Source organism: Halictus rubicundus, chromosome 9 (genome assembly GCF_050948215.1).
Source record: "Halictus rubicundus isolate RS-2024b chromosome 9, iyHalRubi1_principal, whole genome shotgun sequence".
Taxonomy (NCBI): domain Eukaryota; kingdom Metazoa; phylum Arthropoda; class Insecta; order Hymenoptera; family Halictidae; genus Halictus; species Halictus rubicundus.
In genome coordinates this window covers 4,285,807-4,307,897 of record NC_135157.1, presented here as the reverse complement: position 1 = coordinate 4,307,897, position 22,091 = coordinate 4,285,807, and the positions used below count along the sequence as shown (strand labels likewise).

At 39.1% G+C, this 22,091-nt stretch overlaps 2 protein-coding genes across 6 annotated transcripts in view; both read right to left on the bottom strand.

The window, feature by feature from the left end:
* Positions 1-16,141, bottom strand: part of LOC143357258 (WD repeat-containing protein 47) — a 151,020-nt gene extending 134,879 nt beyond the window's left edge. Inside the window, exon 1 of the mRNA XM_076793614.1 lies at positions 15,860-16,141. The gene's annotated coding sequence lies outside the window, so the exon portion shown is untranslated. The remainder of the gene's footprint in view (positions 1-15,859) is intronic.
* Positions 16,142-16,337: 196 nt separating this feature from the next.
* Positions 16,338-22,091, bottom strand: part of Hiw (MYC binding protein highwire) — a 506,468-nt gene continuing 500,714 nt past the window's right edge. For all 5 annotated transcript variants that reach the window (XM_076793421.1, XM_076793426.1, XM_076793424.1 and 2 more), the window contains 9 exons: positions 21,613-22,019; positions 21,023-21,137; positions 20,761-20,951; positions 20,252-20,692; positions 19,801-20,172; positions 19,496-19,720; positions 18,645-19,417; positions 18,206-18,573; positions 16,338-18,049 (listed from right to left, as the gene is read on the bottom strand). In XM_076793421.1, the coding sequence (XP_076649536.1) occupies positions 17,934-18,049; positions 18,206-18,573; positions 18,645-19,417; positions 19,496-19,720; positions 19,801-20,172; positions 20,252-20,692; positions 20,761-20,951; positions 21,023-21,137; positions 21,613-22,019 (3,008 nt within the window). In that variant the 3' untranslated portion in view covers positions 16,338-17,933. The remainder of the gene's footprint in view (positions 18,050-18,205; positions 18,574-18,644; positions 19,418-19,495; positions 19,721-19,800; positions 20,173-20,251; positions 20,693-20,760; positions 20,952-21,022; positions 21,138-21,612; positions 22,020-22,091) is intronic.

Genomic DNA, 22,091 nt, shown 5'->3' with positions numbered 1-22,091 from the left:
ACGTCTCTACACGATATAAGCAACACTTCAGTCCCGAAACTAAATGCCTGTATCGAGGTATTGCTGTATTTGACGTTGAACGATTATAGTCACAGACCAGTTACAGTTAGCTGTGAAAGGGTTCAGGAAGTAGCAGCCAAACTCTTGCAAAGTCGATTCGCGGCGGGTCGATCGGTCGAGGCTAGGTTTCGGCTTGCCATCGAGCCGAAGTTTCCTGCTTGAGCGGTAGACCGGTAAATGAGGAAGGCAGCCTAGCTCTCGCGTGAAGGATTTCGACAACGAACGAGGCCAAGTTCGTGGCCGACCTTCGTCTACGCGGATTCCAGCTGGAATCGTGACTAAAAACGCGGTCCCGAATGTATAATACTTTCGATCGTCGTCCTCGACGCGAGTTTATCCGCGACGGAGAAACGACCCGTTCGTCGAATTTCACCGACCTAAAAAAGATCCGCTCGTTTCTGTTCTCCGACCGTTTCGTGAATTTCGACGATAAACCATCGTTCCTCGCGGAATCGAACGATCCCGGACACGAGAACTTTGTTTCGTAGGAAACGAGGATCGATCCGATCACCGGGATTCCAGGATTTCACGGTCTGGCCTGGTACAGTTCTCACGACTGAGACTTTTATAGTACCAAATGATTGCAAAAGTTCGTGTCCGACTTGAAAATAAAACACGAGCGGACACATTTTTACCCTTAAATGTACCTACTTTAAAAATGCAATGATTCAATGAATATATTTAATGTTCATCCCTATCGAATTGATAAATAGATAATGTAACCGAGACAGTCAAATTTCATCTAAATTCACAAATAGTTAGGTTTTAAACAATAGAATTTATTTCTGGGGATAATGTAAAGATCCCTTGATGGGAAATCTCACTTTTGTAAAGCAACACACGACGACCAGTTTTAATGTTCAGTATACGTATAGTATTAAATCAGCCAAAAAATTTACTGAATTTTTTGTAATATAAGACGACACTCGCTTTATCAATCTATGTATTAGTCATTACGTGGAACAAATTGCTGCTGTCTTCCAGGTAGTTTTGAAAATATTCGACTTAATAGAGACTGTATTATAGTATGTCTGTTAATAGACATAGATTTAGGACTGCGTTATGAATATTAACGAGGGAGCTGGTGTTAGAGCTGCTAGCTGTTGTCCGATTTAAGAATACTCGTTTCTTGAGTGCGTCGAAGAAGAGAATGAGAAACATGGAGTGTGAAACAGAGGGGAAGGTTCCAGCAGGTCCATAATGGTGGGGGAAATTTTATGGAGTTTTAATGGGGGATAAAATATGTCTATTAAGCGAGGACTACTGTACACAGTATCCAGACGTCTGGAAATATTACCAACCTACAACGTTTCGACGTTGAAATTTCTTCTGGTTAAATACAGACCATAAAGTCTTGCAGCTTGTTAAAATGTTTACGGATCATTTCAATTACTAAATTGCTAAAATTTATCAACATATACAGATGCATGGAGTTGCACACTGAATCGTTACGATCAGAATGAGTTCAGTCAAACCATTCCAAACTGAATCCTGCTGGAAGACATTCCGTTCGAATAACCATAAATTCAAAAAGTAAAACGTACAAATACTAAAATATTTGAATACAGAGTACTATGGTGTACGAAACAGATTAAAGATTACTATATGTTACAAATTTTCAACTCGCATAAATCGAAATTAGCACTCGAGGAACGAATATTTTCACAAGCACAGTTATTATAGGAAGCAAGTTAATATTTCCATAAAACTGTTCCGAAAAATGAATACCAAGAGAAACGTTCCAGTACGAATAAAAGAATTGTTAGAATTTTCGAAGTGTAGAAGTTTTATTTGAAAGGATAAATTAAGAATAAATTTATCCTGACTCGAACTGCTTTAAATGTGTCTGAACAAACATTCTCGGTTCAGTGACCATTACTCTGAAAATGTTCTCGACGTTTGCACGATTCCACAACCTCGTTGTAAGAACAGAACATCCACCTGACTTTTCGATTACGTGGAATTCGAAGGATCGTCGCTTCGGGTGCAGTTAGAATAACATTGCCGCCACGACGCAGCAACAATGCCGTGGAAATAATGTTCCTTACGGTGACCGTCTTACATGGCCAACATCACGCGGAGCTTTTTATCCGTTCATTCCGAACACCGTACCCGTTATTTTTCGTGCATCTCCGGGGACATTAGCGTAATATCGCGTAATTCGAGCAACACTTTAACCCTTCGCAGAAAACGTCACGGTTCTACGATAATGCAGACGATTATTTTGCGACGGTGATGGTGCTAACAGCACCGTGCGGTTCCGTATACGGCGGCTCTATCGTTGTATTGGGTCGGTGTGAAAGCAATGCCGGGTTTTTGACCGCCGGTAAGATAAATGGTTCTAAGCAGCCCACATATCCGTCGTCGAAAACGGCGCTATAATAAGCAGACGTAGCCCAATTTGGACTATCTAGCCCCGTTTAGGCATCGTGCATATTTAGCGCCACTTAACTTGTTTGCTTTCAATATATACCGCTATTCCCTAACACTAGGTTTACGGAACACTAAAAGTGACTACTTTACATTACTTTAGAAAAATATCAAGAATAAGTCTGCCCAAATTTTTATTCAGCGTGTCCCAAAAATATTGCAATTCTTTGAAAGAGGAGATTCCTGAGATCATTTGAAGTAACTTTTTCCTTTGCGAAAATGTTCTCCGTGGCTTTGTTAAAGAGTTATTGCCGAAAAACACGGACCAATCAGAGCGCAGCTATAGCAGAGGGATCCCGGCTCGGCGACAGCTCCAGCCGAGCGTGGCGTTGCCATTGGCTGAGTCAGAATCCGCCTGCTGTATCCGCGCTCTGATTGGTCTGTGTTATTCGTTAATAACTCCTTAAGAAAGCCGCGGAGGACATTTTCGCAAAGAAAAAAAGTTACTTCGAATGACTCCAGGAACCTCCGCTTTCAAGGAAGTACAACATTATGAGACACCCTGTATAATATATACACAAAGAAATACATTTGTTGAATAAATCCTCATGGATGCATCTGTACAATCGTGAATTAAAAATATTATAACCCGTCATTTTAACGTAAACCTAGCGTTAAATCTATATTGTACTTTCAGTAGTTATTGTTTCGATATTCTCGTAAAATATTTTAATAGAATGCGTCGAAGAGTGAATTAATCTGTGAATGAATATTTGTGGAATTTGTAAAAAAAATTGTTGCAAGAAAAGTTGGCAGTTTGTGGATTACAGAACACAATAGATATTATACAATTGATTGAATCAGACACTATAGCAAATTGTAATACTAACTTATGTAGAAAACCATAGTTCCCAGAGTCCCAGAAAATGTCCCAGAGTCCCAAGACTAAACGAAAAAATTGCTCCTTCACCTTTTTATAATCTCCTAATCACGCACAAAATTTCTATCTGGGTTTCATTTCTCTATTTGCATTCTGTAAAATACCTGTATCTCAAATGTATGTCAATTTGACGTGGAATTGGTCCCAATCATGACTATTACGTAGCGATTACAAACAGAGTCACACTTAAAAAGAGATCGATGACCTTGAAACCATAAACAGCACGACCTTGAGAACAATCTTTTTTTCTGGTCATAATACTTGCTCGTTCCAACTAAATTAGCACTCTTCGAACGTTTTTTCGTCGAACATGAGAGGTAGGTATTTAAGACGCCCCAAAGCTAGGTGGGTCAACGCGAATGCCAGTTCGATATTAGCCAAATGTTATCCGGTCCATTTGGGAGAAATTACTAGAGCGAAAGTCACAAGCAGACAACCGTTATGTGTAAATCGATTGACCTAAATACATGTACGTAATACATAACGAGGACCTACATAAACATTGATATTTCATCTAGGACTTATCCGGTTACCGTGTCATCATTAATCTTAGCGATATTTACAAAATGAAAAAGGGAGAGAAAGACAGAAAATATGTTACGAAGATGATCCACAGAAGAACAACTTATTAAAGTTATAGAAGACAGAGGACGTATTAAATCATTGTAAGACCTAATCAGTTTACCTTCCCAAAGTATCCTTTGAAAAATCCTCAATAACAGTGATCTCGGACGAAGCCAGGACGATCATGGTAAAGCTGCACTCCCATATCTCGACGTTGCCGAATATTCTCTCATTCGAAGACCCAAACGCACACTCGAATCCTCAACACTTAAAACACCCTTAATATCAAATCTTCCAACAACAACTGAACAATCCAACAGTGCAATATCTTATAAAAATGCAGCGTTTATTTGTCCTAGATATAGTACAATGATCACTCTCGAACCACCAAAATCACGTGCCCGGCGTGTTCTCTAAGAGCAAAGACCTAACGAAGCTGCCAATTAATGACGTATGGAGAGTTATGCTAATGGAAGAGGAAGCCGGAGACCCCGCTCAATATTCATCAGGTCCGCGACCCTAGGTCAGTAACAGGCTCCTCCAAACACGCGCAAACCAACAGCGTCGACATCGGAACACAATGACGGCTCAAGGTTGCCACCTTTACAGAGAGCCGCACTGATTGAAACTTTCGGGTTTCTCTTTCATGTAGTCACCCGTTCTTCGATCTTTCGCGTCACATTTCCCGAACAGCCTCAGACGTTTCTTCGAGACGGACCGGCTACGGCTCCCCGAAACAATCACCGTTCACAAGCATCCTAGTCTAATTGCTCCGTGATTCGAGGTTCGCCTGCCGAAACGCAAACACTGCCGGGAACTTCCCGATCAAAGGAGGCCCGTCAAATGAGCAGCGCTTCGTGACGCGCCGGAGCCCGCGATGCACTATGTTGAAGGGGAGAAGAAGAAGATACGACTGAAGGTGCTCCTCAGTGTTCAAGGCGCATTCACCTTGGCTCCACGCACCTGTGTGCACGCGTGAGCGAACCTCAGCTTTCTCTCTCTTTCCCTCTCCTCCAGTCTCTCTCTCTCTCTCTCCCTCTCTCTCTCTCTCTCTCTCTTTCTCTCTTTATTTCTCTCCGTATAACGAGCTCGTGCCGCCGCGAATTTCACGATCGCCCAGCCAGTACAGCAGTGCTCACTTAAGGCGGGATTTTCGTATAACTAGTTCAAAAAATCGACAAATGTTTTGACATAAATCGAAGGTACAACAATTTAATAATATGCTCCCAAAGTCTAAAAGCTTAATTATAAAAACTGAAGGTATTACAGCTTGTTTAGTGAGAGACGTTCGCTTCTCGTTATATCTGCAACATACTTTAAACGCATTTTTCCCGAAATCACATTTTCAAAATTGGCGTGCACAATAACTTAAAAACTAATCAACTGATCAATTTTGGACAAGGCTTCTTCAATTCGTTACAAATTTCTCGAGGCACTGAACCACAATTTCAACTTAATTACTTATTTATAATTAGACTCCGGATTGTATGCTTTTTTAACGAAAATGAGTAGGTGAAATTTAAAACAGTGAAAAGGTTGAACGACTTTAACCCTGAAATAAACCTGAAACCCTGAAATATGAAAAGAAGGCCATCATCACTATCGGATCTTATTTCAATAATTCGTCTTCGTTTCAGTGGCCTAATTTCTTCTTCACTATAATCAGAATTACTACTTTCATCTCCAACAACACCCTCCATTCCTTTTTTTTTGTAGCTAACGAATAATGATAGTGACCAACAAAGTTGAGCGTATGCATACGGCTCCGGTGATAGTGATCAGGAAAATTGAGCGTATATATATGCTAATGATGCAAATGAGTTAAAAGTATTAATATATTATATTCACCACGTTAAAATTATTAGTGGAAAATATAAATTTATATTTAGCTTTGCAATTGATGCACAAACTTTTTATTTTGCATAATGATCCGGAGTATCTTTATAATATTTTTTTCTTAGGATATAAGATTAATTTTCATATGGAAAAGGGTATCCCTTTGAAAAATCCATTTTGCAATTCTCTACATTAATTCTTCATTTCCTGTTTTTAGACAACTGTGATACTTGCTACACTGTACGCTAATAATAGCTACTTCGTTAACAAGGTTTACAGGCTATAATTGTCACAAAATTAATGAAAAGTTGAAAAAAAATTCTTTCATATAATTTTATGTTGCCTACTTGTATGCCAACAAGTTTTACTCCCACAATATAAATAGTTTTTGTCAAAAAAATCACTAATTCACTTATGTTTGTACCTACTTGTTACGCGAGAATCCCCCCGATAGCCTCTTGGCTATTCTGGTTTGTCATTTTCAAAAAAATCGATTGTTTTCTGTATCTTCATTAACCCTTAGACGGCGAACCATTCTTATAACTAGACTGCGGATCATTATGCAAAATAAAAATTATCTGCATCAATTGCGACAAACAGTAAGTCAGGTACAAAATTAGTTTCTTTCTCTAATAATTGTGATAAGTTGTAAATAATGTATCAACATTTTAAAATCTTTCGAGTCGTTTCAATGTTTTATATTAAAGCAAGATAGACGCAGCCGGGGTTCGACACTGCCAAAAGAAAATTTCAAATTGAGTAATGTTTGTCTCACCTTCTCCAATATGGTGGATTGTTGTGATTTATCCAAACATGGCGTGAATCTGTCTAGTTTTATAGGCTTCATTGATAGCAATCATACGAATGTCCTTAATTTTATTACTTATACTTTAAGTCTATGAAACTAGTCCGATTTACGTCTAAACGTAGATACGATTTACTTTATAGTAAACGGAAAAGGAAAGAGAAAAATGGCTGAATTTGAAATTTTCTATATTACATGATCACCTATTACGCTCGCGGTTCCTCTTTGAAGTACGTCTTTCGAAGTAGTTTTATTCGTTTTCCTTGTCTATTAACCCTTTGCACTCGAGTGGTGACTCTGAAGCACCACTAGAAATTGTTGAGGCATTATTTCAAAGATATTACAAAAATTATTACAAAATATTTGTTACATTACAAAAGTTGTATTGAATAGATCACTAAACATTTAAATATTATATGTGGAAATCGGATCAGTTTCGTATGGATAAAATGAGAATATTCTAAGACGGAAGAAAAATTTAGTTTTAGAATGAAAATAGCGCCGAGTGCAAAGGGTTAAGATAAAGCTTCGCTGAGCTCGAGGCATTAGGCGGTAGGGGAAGAGTGTGGATGGGTCGTGTAAATTTAAGTGTAACAGATTCAGTCAAACTCAAGTGAGCACAACTGTATCCTACGAGTCCTTCCATGGGCCATTTCCGCAGCCTTGATCTTACCTCTGGGAACGATAACGATCGTGGTCGAAGGTCGCTGATTATCAAGCGCGACCGGTTCCAGGCGGCTAAGGCCGTACAAACGCGTGCCCCAACGCGATGCTGGAATAAGGGAAATATTTTTCATCGATATGCCGCGTTCCACGGATTCCCATGTTTCTTGGTTTCCAAGTTCGTGTAGATGCTAGTAGAAGGGTTCAAACGAGCGGCTCTGCTAATTGGGTGGCTTTACCTCTTACGGGATTGTTGGTTCGAATGAAAAAAGTATCGGTCTTAGAAGACGAATATAGCATGATTTTAACCCTTACAATACCTGGATAAAATTTTGTGTACCTTCTTGTGAAGGAATATTAAAATTAATACAGACGATTCCTTTTTTGGATAAATAAAAATTGATTTATATTGAATGTAATCTCTGACGTCCAGAGATTATAATATTAGTGAACGTCGCAGAAAATTTTGGGTATTGACATAAGGGTTAAATCAGTTATGCACATTTCTAACGTCTCTTCTGAATACAGTGTTCACTCTATATATGTCCCAAATGCCTAAACGATAAAAGTCTCGGCTAAATCACGGATATACCTCGTGAGGGGCCATGAACCGAGGCCTCTACAACTTCATTGTCCTTTTCTACGTTCGGCGTGGATCAAAATATGTCCCTTGCTAGGCCCGTGTTTTGGACATATATCGAATAACCACTGTAAATCATTGGTATCTCAGACACTTGATAGTATCGAATCAAAAGCACTGTATTATTATTATTATTATTATTATTGCTGTCGTGTGAATGTATTCAGTCAATTATAATATCTCTTACAAATAAAACATCTATACATTATTATTATTATTATTGTTATACGAATTAAATCACCCCGTACCCTTTCGTGTGTTTGGTACATTTTAAATATACTTTCGTTAACCTACACCTATCGCATTGTTTCAAAGTGCGTTACAGTCATCAACGGTTCTTATTTTATGATTTATAAGTCTCGTAAAATTCAGGTCGAAGTCTTTACGAACTCCTCGACTCTCTTTTACTTTTCCCTGCTTCAGGTATCTTTTGATCATTATCGCCCTACATGAGCAACAAATATTTGCAGCGTTCACTTCGCGTTTCTTTTTCGGTAACTGTAATCCTCCTGGTCATTTTTAAAACAACAGTACGTACAAATAAAATTGAATTACACTTGGTTGAACCTCCAAGCAATTTCATCCGTGACACTAAAAATATCTCCGTATTTGCATGAACCAGGGAAGAAATGTTCCCTGAAGTTCAGTGATCTTTAAAATATAAAATTCTTGTTTGAAATTGCATCCAGAAGAGAAAACCATTTCGTAATAAAAAAAAAAGTTCCGTATCATGATGTGTATAACGTGTTGAGACAATTATTGGTAGAACATTTAATAACCATATTTTGTTCAATTACGGAAACGTTAAGTATTATTATTTTAAATAGTATAATTTTCTCTACCGCCGGCGTCCTGTGCAGTTTGTAAAATATGTAAAATGGAATAAAGGTGAGCCTCGCTTTGACAAGAATATTTCTGCCCACAAAAAGTACTTTCGAACTTTTCTGCAATACTCGCAACTGTATGTTGCCGAACAAAATATTTTCCCGTTTCTCTAAATTGTAAAGATTTCTTCAAACCGCTTCAGATCTCCACAATGTAGCAAATAGTTGTGGAACGAGGCTCGAAGTTGACGAGTTAATAAACTCTAGACGCTCTTTCTACTTGGCGTGAAAACTTCGCGCGTGTAGATGCCAAAGACGGAGGAAAACGGTCAGAAAAGGGCAATTAAGCTCATCGGAAGGAGACCAGACGGTTGGACGCGACCTTAAATAGTTCCGAGAGTAATTAAAATGCTGTTAATCTCGGTAATGAGAGCGCGCGCACGCTGACGGAGTTTTAACGCAATTACAATATGCGCTGTACAGTCACACTCTGAATACGATGTAACTCGAGATTTAAATAACGTCTGCGATCCTGTCGGGTGATACACTTCATTCCGCCCGCGTGGAAAGAGCCTGTGAAACCTCTAAAAATCTGTTAACCAAATCCATGGAGTTTCGGCGGCGGAGCGAACGGATTAATCGCTGTGATCGAAAGTCGTTCGACCGGTGCGATTTCGTCGAACTCGTTCACTGTGAAAATCCACACTTTGAAACGAGTCCTTCATTTTTTCCCCCAATGGGAACGCTTGGAGAGTTTTTATCAGTTTGGAGAGAAAGTAAAAAGTGACAGGAGACTGTGGGTAGATTTCATGAGCGTCTGGTTATAAGAAGGATCATTTATTGCGACGTTCGACGGAAATTCAATCGATCCGCGGGTAGTGTCCACCGATGCGTTAATGGCGCGTTTTCAACTTTCTAACGCGAAGTAAGCAGGAAAAGGGACGCGGCGGTGAAAATTCAGTGAAAGACTAACAAGCTTTCAAATCCGTAGGTACGCGCGATATTGAACGGGCTCTCGACAAATAGGCGACACGAGCTAGCTCATTAATTAGCGTCGTCTAGCCAAGTGTCCGATTGATTCGCAGACAACGGCGAAAAACGCATCGACGTGCGAAGAGTTTTGCATAGGTATGCTCGAGCTACAAAACATCAGACGCAGCCGAACAAAAAAAAAACTACTTTCCCTTCCTTAGTGGATTGCGGATTTTATGCATTTATGACAAAAATGGTAGATGAAATATAATCCTACGCTTCATTAATTTAACGACACAATTTTATAGTTTAAAATACTATCCGCAATGAACTTCTGGGACAACCTGAAAGAATTGAAACATCAGAAGAATTTAAGACTAACATGATACTGATGAAAATTATTAACAGGAGAAATAAATTTTTATTTTGCATAAAGATCCATAGTGTACCTATTAAAATACTTAACTGGCTGGAATCACACTTTAGGTCTACTTTGATCCTTGCTGTGCTCAGTAATAACAAATGGCAGCAACAAAAGATCATTGGTCTTGAATGAGTCAAGAATAGTACCGAATCCAAGAGCTTCAAGCACAGTAATATAAAGTTCAATGGCAAAATGCATGTTTGGGCCTGGAAGAACCTGGCAAACCAGTCCACTGCACGTGTGGGTAAAGTTGAAATAAAAATGACTGGGGATTCAAAAACTCGGATTAATCAACTCTAAGACAGATAAGCTCAAACTGAACCAGCTACGAATTAACAGTTCATAATCGGATTAACTCGGTGGACCCGAAGTGGGTGAAGCCAAAACAAAACCAAGGTTGATAAACTTGCATCGGACTGGCAAGGCACTAACAGATTTAAATCCTAGTAACACTGGATCAACAAATAGGAGTTGGAGGAATTTAATGTCAGAGGAGCTCTATTTATCCTCTGCCAATAAGCTTGCAAGACCTAAGAATATCAGTCAAAAATCCTGTGGCTCCTGATACTCAATTCAAGGATCAAAGGATCGCCCAGAACCAGGACTATCATGGCTAGTGGTCCGTATAGAAATCTGAAAGTCGTCTAATTTATGTCCAAAATCCAAGAATTCCATTCCCTAAGTTAGGTGAATAGGATCGTAAAGTTCTTACGGTTCGATTTTTCGATGAGTTGTTTCAATGCAGATTCCTAAGCCCTGAATGAATATGCAGTAATCCTCGCTCGATATTTTCAGTTATTCTTCCTAGATGATTCAAGGTTTCTGGCTCTCATACCTAATGCACTCGAGATGCGAGTGACCCGAGATAGCCGGCGATTCTTAGAACGCGTTCCTCTCTCGATAACAATCGTGACTCAGACCCTAACTTGCGCCTGGATTAGGTAACACTATAATTCAAGATTCTTGGTTAGTTTTAATTCATGTCTTTCAACTCTAGGTTCCGCTAACTCGTTTTCTTTGGATATAAATTACTACAGCTCCAGCCATTCACTCCTAGGTCTCCTTAATTCCAATCCTTTTAATTAATAATTGGTTCTTTTCTAGCTTTACATAGATACTGTGTTAGTAAAATGTGAGTCTAGTGACGCTTAGAATTTTTAATTATTTTTATTATAAATGGAGTATTTATAATATGATTTGAAGCATCCAGATTTTCCAGTCATCATATTTGTAAGACAATTGTATCTCTCAATTATTTGCTAAATGAAATCATAATTCGATAACTATGATCTCAACGAACTATTCAATATAATAATTGATTGCAAAAGTTCGTGCTCAATTTTCAGAGACCTTAACACCTTCTTTGAAGAAAAGCCAAACAATTTTTGCGAGAAAGAAATGAGTTTGTAGAACGTTGGAAGATAATTGTAGGCAATGGTGATAAACAAATTATGGATTTAATGCAAAATAAAAATTGTCTGCCTGGATTGCAAGAGTCAGGAGTCTTAATCTTTCTATTTTAAAATAAAAGTTTTAATCTTTCTATTTTAAATTTCACCGACTCACTTTTGTCATAAATGCGTAAAATGCTAAAACTGTTACTTTAAAATGTAACCGCTTGTATTTTATTTTCAAATCGGGCACGAACATTTCTAACCATGTAATATTGATGATACAACTAAATGTTACGAGCCACGCAAAGTGTACGCAACAGCCAAATATTTGAGGTAACAGATGTTACACAAGAATCCTGGAGGAAAGACAGCTGATAGCTTGACGGAATGTAACGGAAATGTTTAATCGCGATAGGCGATTATCCCAGTGGCACGCACGAAATGTTGCTCCCAAAAAAATCCAAGCACTTATATGATTCGAACAGAGTAATTTCAGCGTCGCGATTCGGACCGCGAAATGCCAACTAGTACGGCATTGCTTCCAGTGTAGGAACGTTAATTATGCCGACATTAAAACGTTACAGGTACTCTTGCTTCTTTACCAGTGCATAGTTACACAAGTACTTGCGTAATTCCTGGACCATTAAACGACGCCTCAAGTGAGAAAACCTAATTTAGCCTGATTCCAATTTGAACCTAAAGCGAGGATAATCTCTCAAACCTCACACTGTACGAGGAAACTTCGTTAAAAGATGTCTAAATTGGATAATGAAGTACATGCTCAGAAGTTACCGTCAGAAGATTAACAGTACTACTATGAACTGTTGGCAGATTTACGATAATAGTAACCTCAGATCTTGTACTTAGAAAAGTAGGAAGTAACCTTGACTGTAATTATATAAACAAAATTCGATTTCTGTTGCTTTTATTCAATTGACTATCAAATCGTATTATTGCATATTTCTTGTACATATAACATAATAAATGACTACGATTCTACTTTTCCAAAGGAAGACAGAACTCGACGTCCATTATAAGTGTGCATACAGGGTTTACACTGTATATGTCCCAAATGCCTAGCCGATAAAAGTCCCAGAACTATCCGCACTGTCGCGGGGCATACCCCGTGAGGAGCCATGAATCGAGGCCTCTAGAACTTCGCTATCCTATATATGGCCCTAGATAGACCCGTGTTTCGGACATATATCGAGTAAACACTGTATTAAACTTCTACTGATAACGAACAAATACAACTCGCAAAAATAATGATAATATTTGTTAAATTCAATTCCAGACTTCAGCGCAAATTTTAAGATCAAATAATCGCAAACTCGTCCACAATTTAGTCCATGAAATATTCTATTTCGCACGCGAACATTTGACAACGACAAGCAAAAAGATCGGAAAAATAGTGGCAAGTTCTCAGTTTCATTCGAAACGAAGAAAGTCTAATGTAAATGTCCTTTGTACCAAGGACAGCTATCGGCCGCAACATATGGCATGGTGCAATGCATGCGTATCAGTAAAAATAACGGGATAAAATGAACTTCCACTGGAACTGGTTTCCGGGATACCGTGATGCCGACTTCAATGACGACGAAGTGCCATTTCAAAGAAAGGTGGTGAGATTATGCCAACTAACGAACCATGTGTGATTGTATAACTTTTTCTATTTCTTTTCGAAACGTGCCAATAGAAACGCTCTAGAACTATATACTGTCCTATCATATTGTATAAAACTATTCTGATTGATGAATTGCTCATCTGTAGTACAGTAGTGACCAAATTGCTTGAGACTGTAAGTGGCTCAAAAACGTATAAAATGTAGCTTGATTTAGTACCATTTCGGAGAAGTTAGGAAAATCATTGATTATAACTAACGAGCCGTGCTTAATTTACTTATTAGATTGCATGAAACACTCATGTTGGATAACTTGACTATAGTACAATAGTGATCAAACTGCTTAAAACTGTAGCGACTCAAAAACCATACAAACTACAGCTTCAACGCGTTGGTAACAATGTGTATGAAATCTGTTTTTGCACGCCTCAATAAACTGGTAAGCACATAAAATGGGTGTATTTGAGTTTCACCGTACACATTAATTGAACCTGAACGGCGGAACAACGCTCTTGAGTGACAGTGACTTTCGTTCTCTCGTAAAGTGAGAGTATAATTACACGCTGAATCTTCATCTCCCCGGACGAATTAAGTGAAAAATTAACGGTTAGGGATTAAATTAACTTTTTCTCTCTGGGGTTTCAGTTTACTTTGAACTGCAATCTTTATTACGAGTAATTGTTTCAAGACTATTTAACGAACGCGTACATTAAGTGTCTAGATGATTAGATTTTAAATGGATGTATTCAATGAACATAATCCGTTTTATTCCATAAGAGAAATACAAGAAAATATTAAGCCGTGAATTAATTCAATAAAATTCAGTTCAACTCTAAACAATTATTTCATACTGTCGTAGTACTATGCATTGAATAGTATCCAGTATTTTTTACAATGATTCAGAACGTTTTCAATATCAATCAGCAGAATGTTTGTTCCTACAGGAAATGTTTATTTTTATATTTTATAAGTTCTGTTCTAACTAAAATTCTTCTTTACCTCTCGCCGCCGAAACTTTTAACTGGCCTGCGGATTTTATGCATTTATAACAAAAACGAATAGATACAATAAAAAATTAAATGATTTCATTACATTTGACATATTAAATTTATTAAAAGAAAGATTCTATTTTCACTCGTCTTCTGTGTCCTACAATTAACTTGGAAAATCATTTTGCATAAAGATCAGAAGCCTACATATAACATTAGAACGACCTTTTTTAATTCTATGGTCCCTGTTTTAAATCAGGCCCATCAAAAAGTTACAAATCTTCCGATCCCTGCAAAAAACAATCTGTTCGACTAATCAGTTTCAAACAAATTAATACATTTTAATATGTTTCGTTGGTTTCACTCCATTTTTTGGGAATTTCCACAAAGTTCCGCAGTCCAGTGGCAAGTAATGGACGCGTTTCCGGTTGCTCCGGAAACGGACCGGAGCAGGTCATTCATTATTACCGGTAGTGTGCAGTTCGCGAGCGTGTGGTGTGCGTGCAGCGACTCCGTGAACTGGAGGCGCGTGCTCGCCGCTCGAATGCGTGAGATGCGTGAAATGCATTAGACCGCGTGGTACGCACGTGTCTAAAACCAGTTTCACGTGAATCTAAACGGCTCCCGCGAAGCGTATTTCCCACCGGAATGCCAGAGTCACGAGCTTCTCCCCTTAGGTCGGTCCGTCGCGCCGCCGATTCGTCACGAACGCACGGAACGCCATACCCAGATCGACGATAATAAACGCGCCACCGGTTGAAAATGTGCACCGACGGTGAGTATGTGTTTTTCGACGCGTTGCAATCGTATTAGCGGTCTGACCACGCGAGAAATAAGTCCGAACACGTTCCGCGATTCTCTCATAACTTGAACCCCTACCGCTATACGCAGGAATAATTTAATACCGCGGAGCTACTTTTGCGACATTGACTTTCATCGTGATTCATACAGCGTGCTGGTTAATATTGAAAGACGGTATACACTGGTCATACAGTATACTAGGTTTACACCGGTTCGAGGGAAGTATCCGTTGATATATTAAGACGTCTAAAAATACTGCTGACAAATTGTGGAGACGGTGTTCATAATATTCGTTAAATATGAAAAATATTTGAAGATTACATTGCCTCATGTACTGAAACCACGAAATGGCAAGACAAATCCTGTGGTATCGACTATCGAATTTAAGGACCATCTAACCTTCCTAGACGTGTGCTGCTTGACAGCACTGCAAGCTGAGCGAAGTGAGGTTAAGTATCGACACAGCAGACGACAACTTAGCAGAATTTCGAGCAAGTGACAATATAATTTCGTGAAAATCCTCGAGATACGCGAATCAGAAGAACGAATAGTGTGCGAGCGATCATTGCCAGCACACAGATGATCTGCTTATTGTTTTTTCTTGATAGCGGTTCGCGAGGAACGAAAAAGAGTGTGCGCTGGTACTCGGAAATCTTGACTGGAAGATCGTTCGAGGAACGAAGAAGTCGTGTAATTTCGGTCAATTAAGCTATCTGGCGGCTTGTAATTGGCTACAATTCGTGGTAAAAATAAACAGAGCGAGTTGACAGCAGTGCTGGCAGGGTGGCACAAACGTGCGTAGGAGATCATCTGAGCCGAGCGGATACACTGATCGTTTCCGATCAGAAAACACGTATTTCCCGCCAAAGGCTGGCCGTCGATCGAGTACACACGGCTCGCGCGGCTCGGGAATTATGTAACTATTGTTGCACGACTCGTAAATAAAAGCTACTTACCGCTGATCGAGGCGAAAAACGTCAGGATCGCGCGCACACACACACGTTACGCCTCGCACTGCTTAAGACAAACTGCCGTGTCGTGGCGCTGCTGGCCGCCGCCATCTTGGATCGATCAGACGGACGCGAGAAAGCGCGCCACTTTTTGATGTTTCAAACGTTTCGTCGCACAGTGCGCAACTAGCAATTCTAAACTTACTAAATTAATACTAGCCCTGGGAAAAATTATCCAACCAAACAACAACAAGCATCTATCATTGTAATTATTCATGTTTTCAATCTCATTAATATCTCCATTCAGGGGTATTAATGCCATAGTTGATATTGTTAAATTGTACAAATATTTTCAACTTAACGATTCTTTTGCTTCATCTGAAAACAATTTTTTTTCTTGGTAAATATAATTGCATTGCATCTTTTTCAGAAATATTTTTTATTTCATATTTTCTGTTTATACTGACATAAATGTAAATATCAGATTACACCTTGAAGTGTTATAATTACACTGCAGATCTTTATGCATTTATCGCTTATGAATATTGTAAAAAAATACTAGAATATAACATTCGATAGAATTTCGCTCGAATTTGATTTATTTTAATCTACGAAGGCTGTTACCACTGAAAGTGAGATTCTACTTGATTCTACTTTTGTAAAATTTCTCTATACAAATTGAAAATTGCATAAACATCCACAACCTAATAATAACGTTCTTCGTATTGTATTTATATTTAAACTATTTTGTAATCATACTAAAATGAATGCAATTAATCATTTTCAAGAACTTTCGGAAAAAATTCCTTTAAATAGACAATTGCTATAAAAAGAATCATAATAAAATGTATGTATTGTTGTAGACGATTTCAAAAATACAGTATCATGATATGTTAAAGAATCGTTCTTTGCTACTTGTCTACCTGTTTATCTTTGTTAGGTAACCATTCATTTAAAACAAAATGGGTTTGACGAAATCGATAAATGAGAGGGTGGAGAAAGAATGAAAATTATCGAGTTTCTTGCAATCATTACTTTCATTTAATCTGCACAAGATCGAAACACAAATATTAACGACCGTCGCTTGACACGCGATTATCGTTCACACATTTCATTCAGATACGAATATACACAATGATTCTACATCATTTTCGCAAACAACGCATTGTAGTTCAAGGCAATTACACTGACGATTAAATAAATAACGCCTGGAGGCATGTCGGTGCGCATACTATTCCTTTGGAAAAGTATAAAAACAAATGATAATTTTAAAGACGACAAATGCAGAGTTTTATGTTTACCTCGATCAACAATGATTCGAGCACATACATTCCGTATGGTACTATACTGTCTCCCTTTTCATTTCTCGGAATTTAATTGTTTTTTTTTTGTTTTGTTGTTGTTTGTTTTAACTTATAGTATTCTTCACAATTTAATTCACAAATTTTAAATAACACACTTCTTTCACATACATAATTTACCTACGTACATAACTTATTAGGATCATTGTCGATAATTAGATAGTAGTGTAGAGAATTATATTATATGTATAGATTTATATATTATATATATATATTAAATTAAACGCTTATCCAAGTGGATCACTACACTCTGCATGACTTGCGCACGTGTAAGCTCTCATTCTTCTCTCACATGGAAGTATTAAATACACGTAGAACATTCTTCGAGATCTCTCTACTCGTTTTGGTAATTTCTATGATCACGAATAAAAACGGCTTACGTAATACTTAACAAGTATTAGAGTTTCACGCATCATCGGTTTCTCACTCATGATTTGCAGCTAGTCGACTCATACTATTTGATTCCTCTTGCATTAATCATTTCACTGCGTCAATTCCACAGTTGCTCTAATCATAAGAATTCCCAATAAATCGATACATACGACAGCCCTTACTGCGAATAGTGATGATACACGCATATCAAACTATATATCCGTTTGCCTGCATATATGTATATGTAATGTAGTTGTATTAAGATCCAACAAGAATCGCCGATTCTCATCGATGCCGAGTATAAATTACGAAATAATTTCTGTCCTCTCTATCTATATGGAATATGTTTAGAAGGTGTGCGCGTTACGGCAAATGCCGCAACCTAACGCGAACTCTTCTCCGGTTGGTGGATGCTTCACGTGCAATGGACATTCATCCCCTTCCAGTTGTTTTCCTTGGGGTCCTATCAACAAGAACAAAATATGAATGTAGAAGACAAAGGATTTAAATGATAATTGACCACCCCACTTCTGTTAATTACATGTAATATACTAGGAGTGACTCAAGTGGAATGGACAGCTGTACTTACATCTTTAATATGATTAAGAAATGAGCTTACCCGCAGGACACAAAGGTAGTTTGCTCTTTGGAATGATGATGACACGTTGAAAGTCTTCGTGGCAGGAGTTACAGAAGTGGGTGGTGCCAAAACAGAAGAAGACAGCCACCGAGCAACAATAACGACATTTATACTCTAGGAAGTCTGCCGCGTGTTTCGGACACATCTGAGCTCTAGCTACATCACTGCAACCTCCGCACACTAATTCGGTAGGGTCGAATGTCTCCCCGCCTATTTGTGCGTCACACCTTGCTTCACCCCCATAGTAGGCCTTTTGACACTTGTAGCAAACATAATACGCATAACGTTCCATTGCGTACGCAGCCGGGTCTTGGTACCTCGCACCTGATCCGAAGGCTGCTTCGGTCCTGCAACACACAATCGTTTTAAAAAAACCTGAACACCACACAAACTCTCAACATCTACGTTAGATACTTACTTGTACAGTCCTTCGTACTCTAATCTCATCAAAGCCTTCCTCCTGACGTCTTCGTAGAGCTCCTTAATGCTCGCCAACTCTTCAGCCAAGGTAGGATGTTCCATGGGGATCTTACAAATAGGGCAAAGAGAGAATCCAAAAGTGATCCTTGGGCCCACCCACCGTTTCATCAGGACGTGTTTGCAGCAGTGCAAGTGGAACACATGACCGCATTGCAACTGAATCGCCGGCGCAGCTGACAAAGCTTCCGTGAAGCAGATCATGCACATGTCGTCGGCGTCTTGCTTCAAGTCGTTGTCTGATAGACACCTATGCAGACAGGGTAAGCAAGTCTTCTCGTTGCGGACGCCACCGCAGATGTGTCCGCAAGAATGAACCTTGCTGCATGCGTTCTTCGCGTGTTCTTGGCAGTCGTTGTCCGTGCAGATGTTCCCTATCGCCAGCAAACCCGTGTTCCCAGTGATGCCGCAGAATCTGCACATCCCCGAAGTAGCCCCAACTGGTTTCCTTGGTGTACCATCGCGGAATTCTACCAGTGCCTTCAATGTTCTGCTGTCAGCGAGAGCCAGGATCCAGAAGAGCTTCGTTCGGCCACATCCTTCGTGAAGGTCAACCCGTATCGCCTCTTCCTCCTCTTTGCACACCTGTCTGATGTGCATCCGAGCTTTTCTGTGCAAGTGCAAGATTCTGTCGCACTCTCCACATAGGTTTCCGCAATCGTTGCATTGGATTATTGCTGTTGTTTCGCCGTCGTCATGGTTGCTGCATGTTGGCTGGAGAAAACACAAGTTGTAAATTACGTTCTTGCGTTTCTTTAAACAACGACGTAATAATAAAGGATGGAATCTCACTCGAGGTGGCGGTGGTTGTCCCTCTGAACCAGTCCATTGACCCGAGGACAATCTTTCAACATGATCAGAGTCCAAGACACACAAAGAGGAAAGGGCTAACCATAATGTTGGAGTTCGGAGACATTCCGCTGGTTCACGACTCGTTTCATCTAATCTAGTGAGGTTTAGAATGTTCTCGGCAATGGCTGCTTTCGTCACGGATGCCCATTCTTCCGATAGTTTACCCTGAAATTAATTTCGCGAATAAATCAGTCATGAGTACAATGTTTGGGTATAAATGAGTAAAAATATAAGAAAACACTAACCGATGCCATGTCTTTCAGGAGTTGGATGATCACTTCAGCTAACTTTCGAGTCATGGACCCCCTCAACCACCATCTTGCCCCAACGTAACGTTTCGGATGGATACTCGTAGCTAACGAAACAGTCTGCAAAGCTTTCCCATTGTTTTCCTTCCCCTTCACTTTGACCTGAACGGTTAACGACTTGGCGATGCAACTTAGGAAAACGTCGAGTATTCCCGGAGCATTTTCATCGAAATCCGCATTATGTGTGAAACTATTGTTCGCTACAGAAACGATGCTGAAGTCTGTGGGTGGCAAACGACCGACGCTTGTTACGTTGGCTAGTACTTCGGGCTTGATTTCTGGTAGAATGCGTTTTAACAGAGCTGTTACCTGAAGAATAAGAAAGTGATTTTAATTGATGTCTCAGCTAAAATAGAAAGTAGATGTTTCAGAAGGATGAAACACATACTTGACGCTGCACTCTGGCCGATCCCGTGTGCAACAAACTCAGCAAGTCAGTTAGCAATCCATACTGATGCGACAGGTAATACTGTCCAACGGCACTGCCGCTCAAGGCAAGAACCATAGACAACATCTCGAAACAATACGTATCGGCTGCTTTTGATGCATCACTGTTGCCGCTCAGTAAACTCGCTAAATTCAGTAAAGTCGGTGTTGGTGAGTATAACAGTGCCTCCCATTCTTCCCTCAATCGAATCGTTTCTTTGCGAATAGCTTCAACGATATGTGTGCAGACTTGCTTTTGCAGATGCGTCAGATTGTTCCTACTGAACAAAATTCCAACCATGTGCTCTCGAAGGTCGTTGCTGTCTTCCACATCCTCGTTGGCACCTTCTGTAGCTTCCATTTGTTGTTGTTGTTGATCTCCTTGTATGAGTTTGCCAAATACCTAGCAAACAGAAAAAAGATTATTAAGGATTTTAAGACATACGGTTAATAAATTCATATACAATATACCTGAGAAGTAATCAATCGGAAAACTTTCAACGTTTCTGCCTTGCAATTCCTCTGCTGGATCCTTTGTGCACTTAGTTGTTTACCAACTTTTAACGATTCTCCTTCGATCTCACCCAAAATTCGAATTTGCCGGACTCGTAAGGAATTGTCTGCGCCCTTTAATTCGAGGCCAATCGCAACGTGGCGCGAATCTGCATGGGAAATGACGTCAGTATTTTTGATAATTTAAGTGATTAATTAAGACATACTGATTTCAAGTTACCATTAACTGGACAATTGATCCAACCAGCTGAGCGACTCTCGATCTCCACAGTTCTCAGTTTCAGCATTTCGTCGACGTTGTTGCCCGATTGGAATGTTACACTCGATACCTTGTGCTGCAACATACACATCGTAAATTTCTTTTCATAAATTAAGACTAGAATTACGGTTTAAAGTCATTTTAATTTACAACTATAGAGATTGTAAAGATACATCCATGGCAAAATTTAACACAACCGTTTGACTACCGCACAATCGCGTCTTAAAAATCTCATAAGACCAAGGTAATTTAGCCATAGTAATCAAAATTGCAGAGTTAAAGCTTATGACAGGAATTATTTCTTTAACTCTTTCAAACTGTGCAGAATCTCAATGAACTTCGGTTCAAACAAATATGTAATTATGAACAAAATTAATTGTTACAAATAGACGAAGAATTATGTTTGAACATGTATTATTATAAAAATATCTAGAAGTCTGAATGAATATAGCTTTGTTATTTTTATAAAGTAATGTAAATTTTTAATGTCATCTTTAATGTATCCGTAGATCTAGTGTTAAGAATAGTACAAAACAATTTGTATAACCTACCGTTAAGTCGCGGCAATTATCGATATGAATGTAAATCATGCGAGGAAGAGAATGAGCACCGCAGCTAATAGTAATCGTCTTCGTTTTATTGCGATCCTCGTCGCCAGACTCCCAGAATGTTTCCGTCGAGTTGTCAGTTAAATTCCCGATCATAGCTTGCCTGCTCGAGGCTTTAATTTTAATATCAGGCGTTAGATCTTTCAAAACCTCCACGGAACTAGTTATCTGCTGGGAGTGTGTCGATTGATGACTTTCGTGCATGCTCATCGTAACCTCCTCGTCCTCCTCGTATCTCGAGAGTATTTTGCTAATGTTACTGAACACGTGACTTCTATGAAGAAATATATGATCCGAGGGGGTGAATTTGATCCCCCAGCATCGAATCGCAGCTTGTTGAAGAGGCGAGCCTGAAACAAATATGCATAAGATTGTTTAATTATTTTCCTGATAGTTGATTGTAATTTCAACGACTGCGAAAT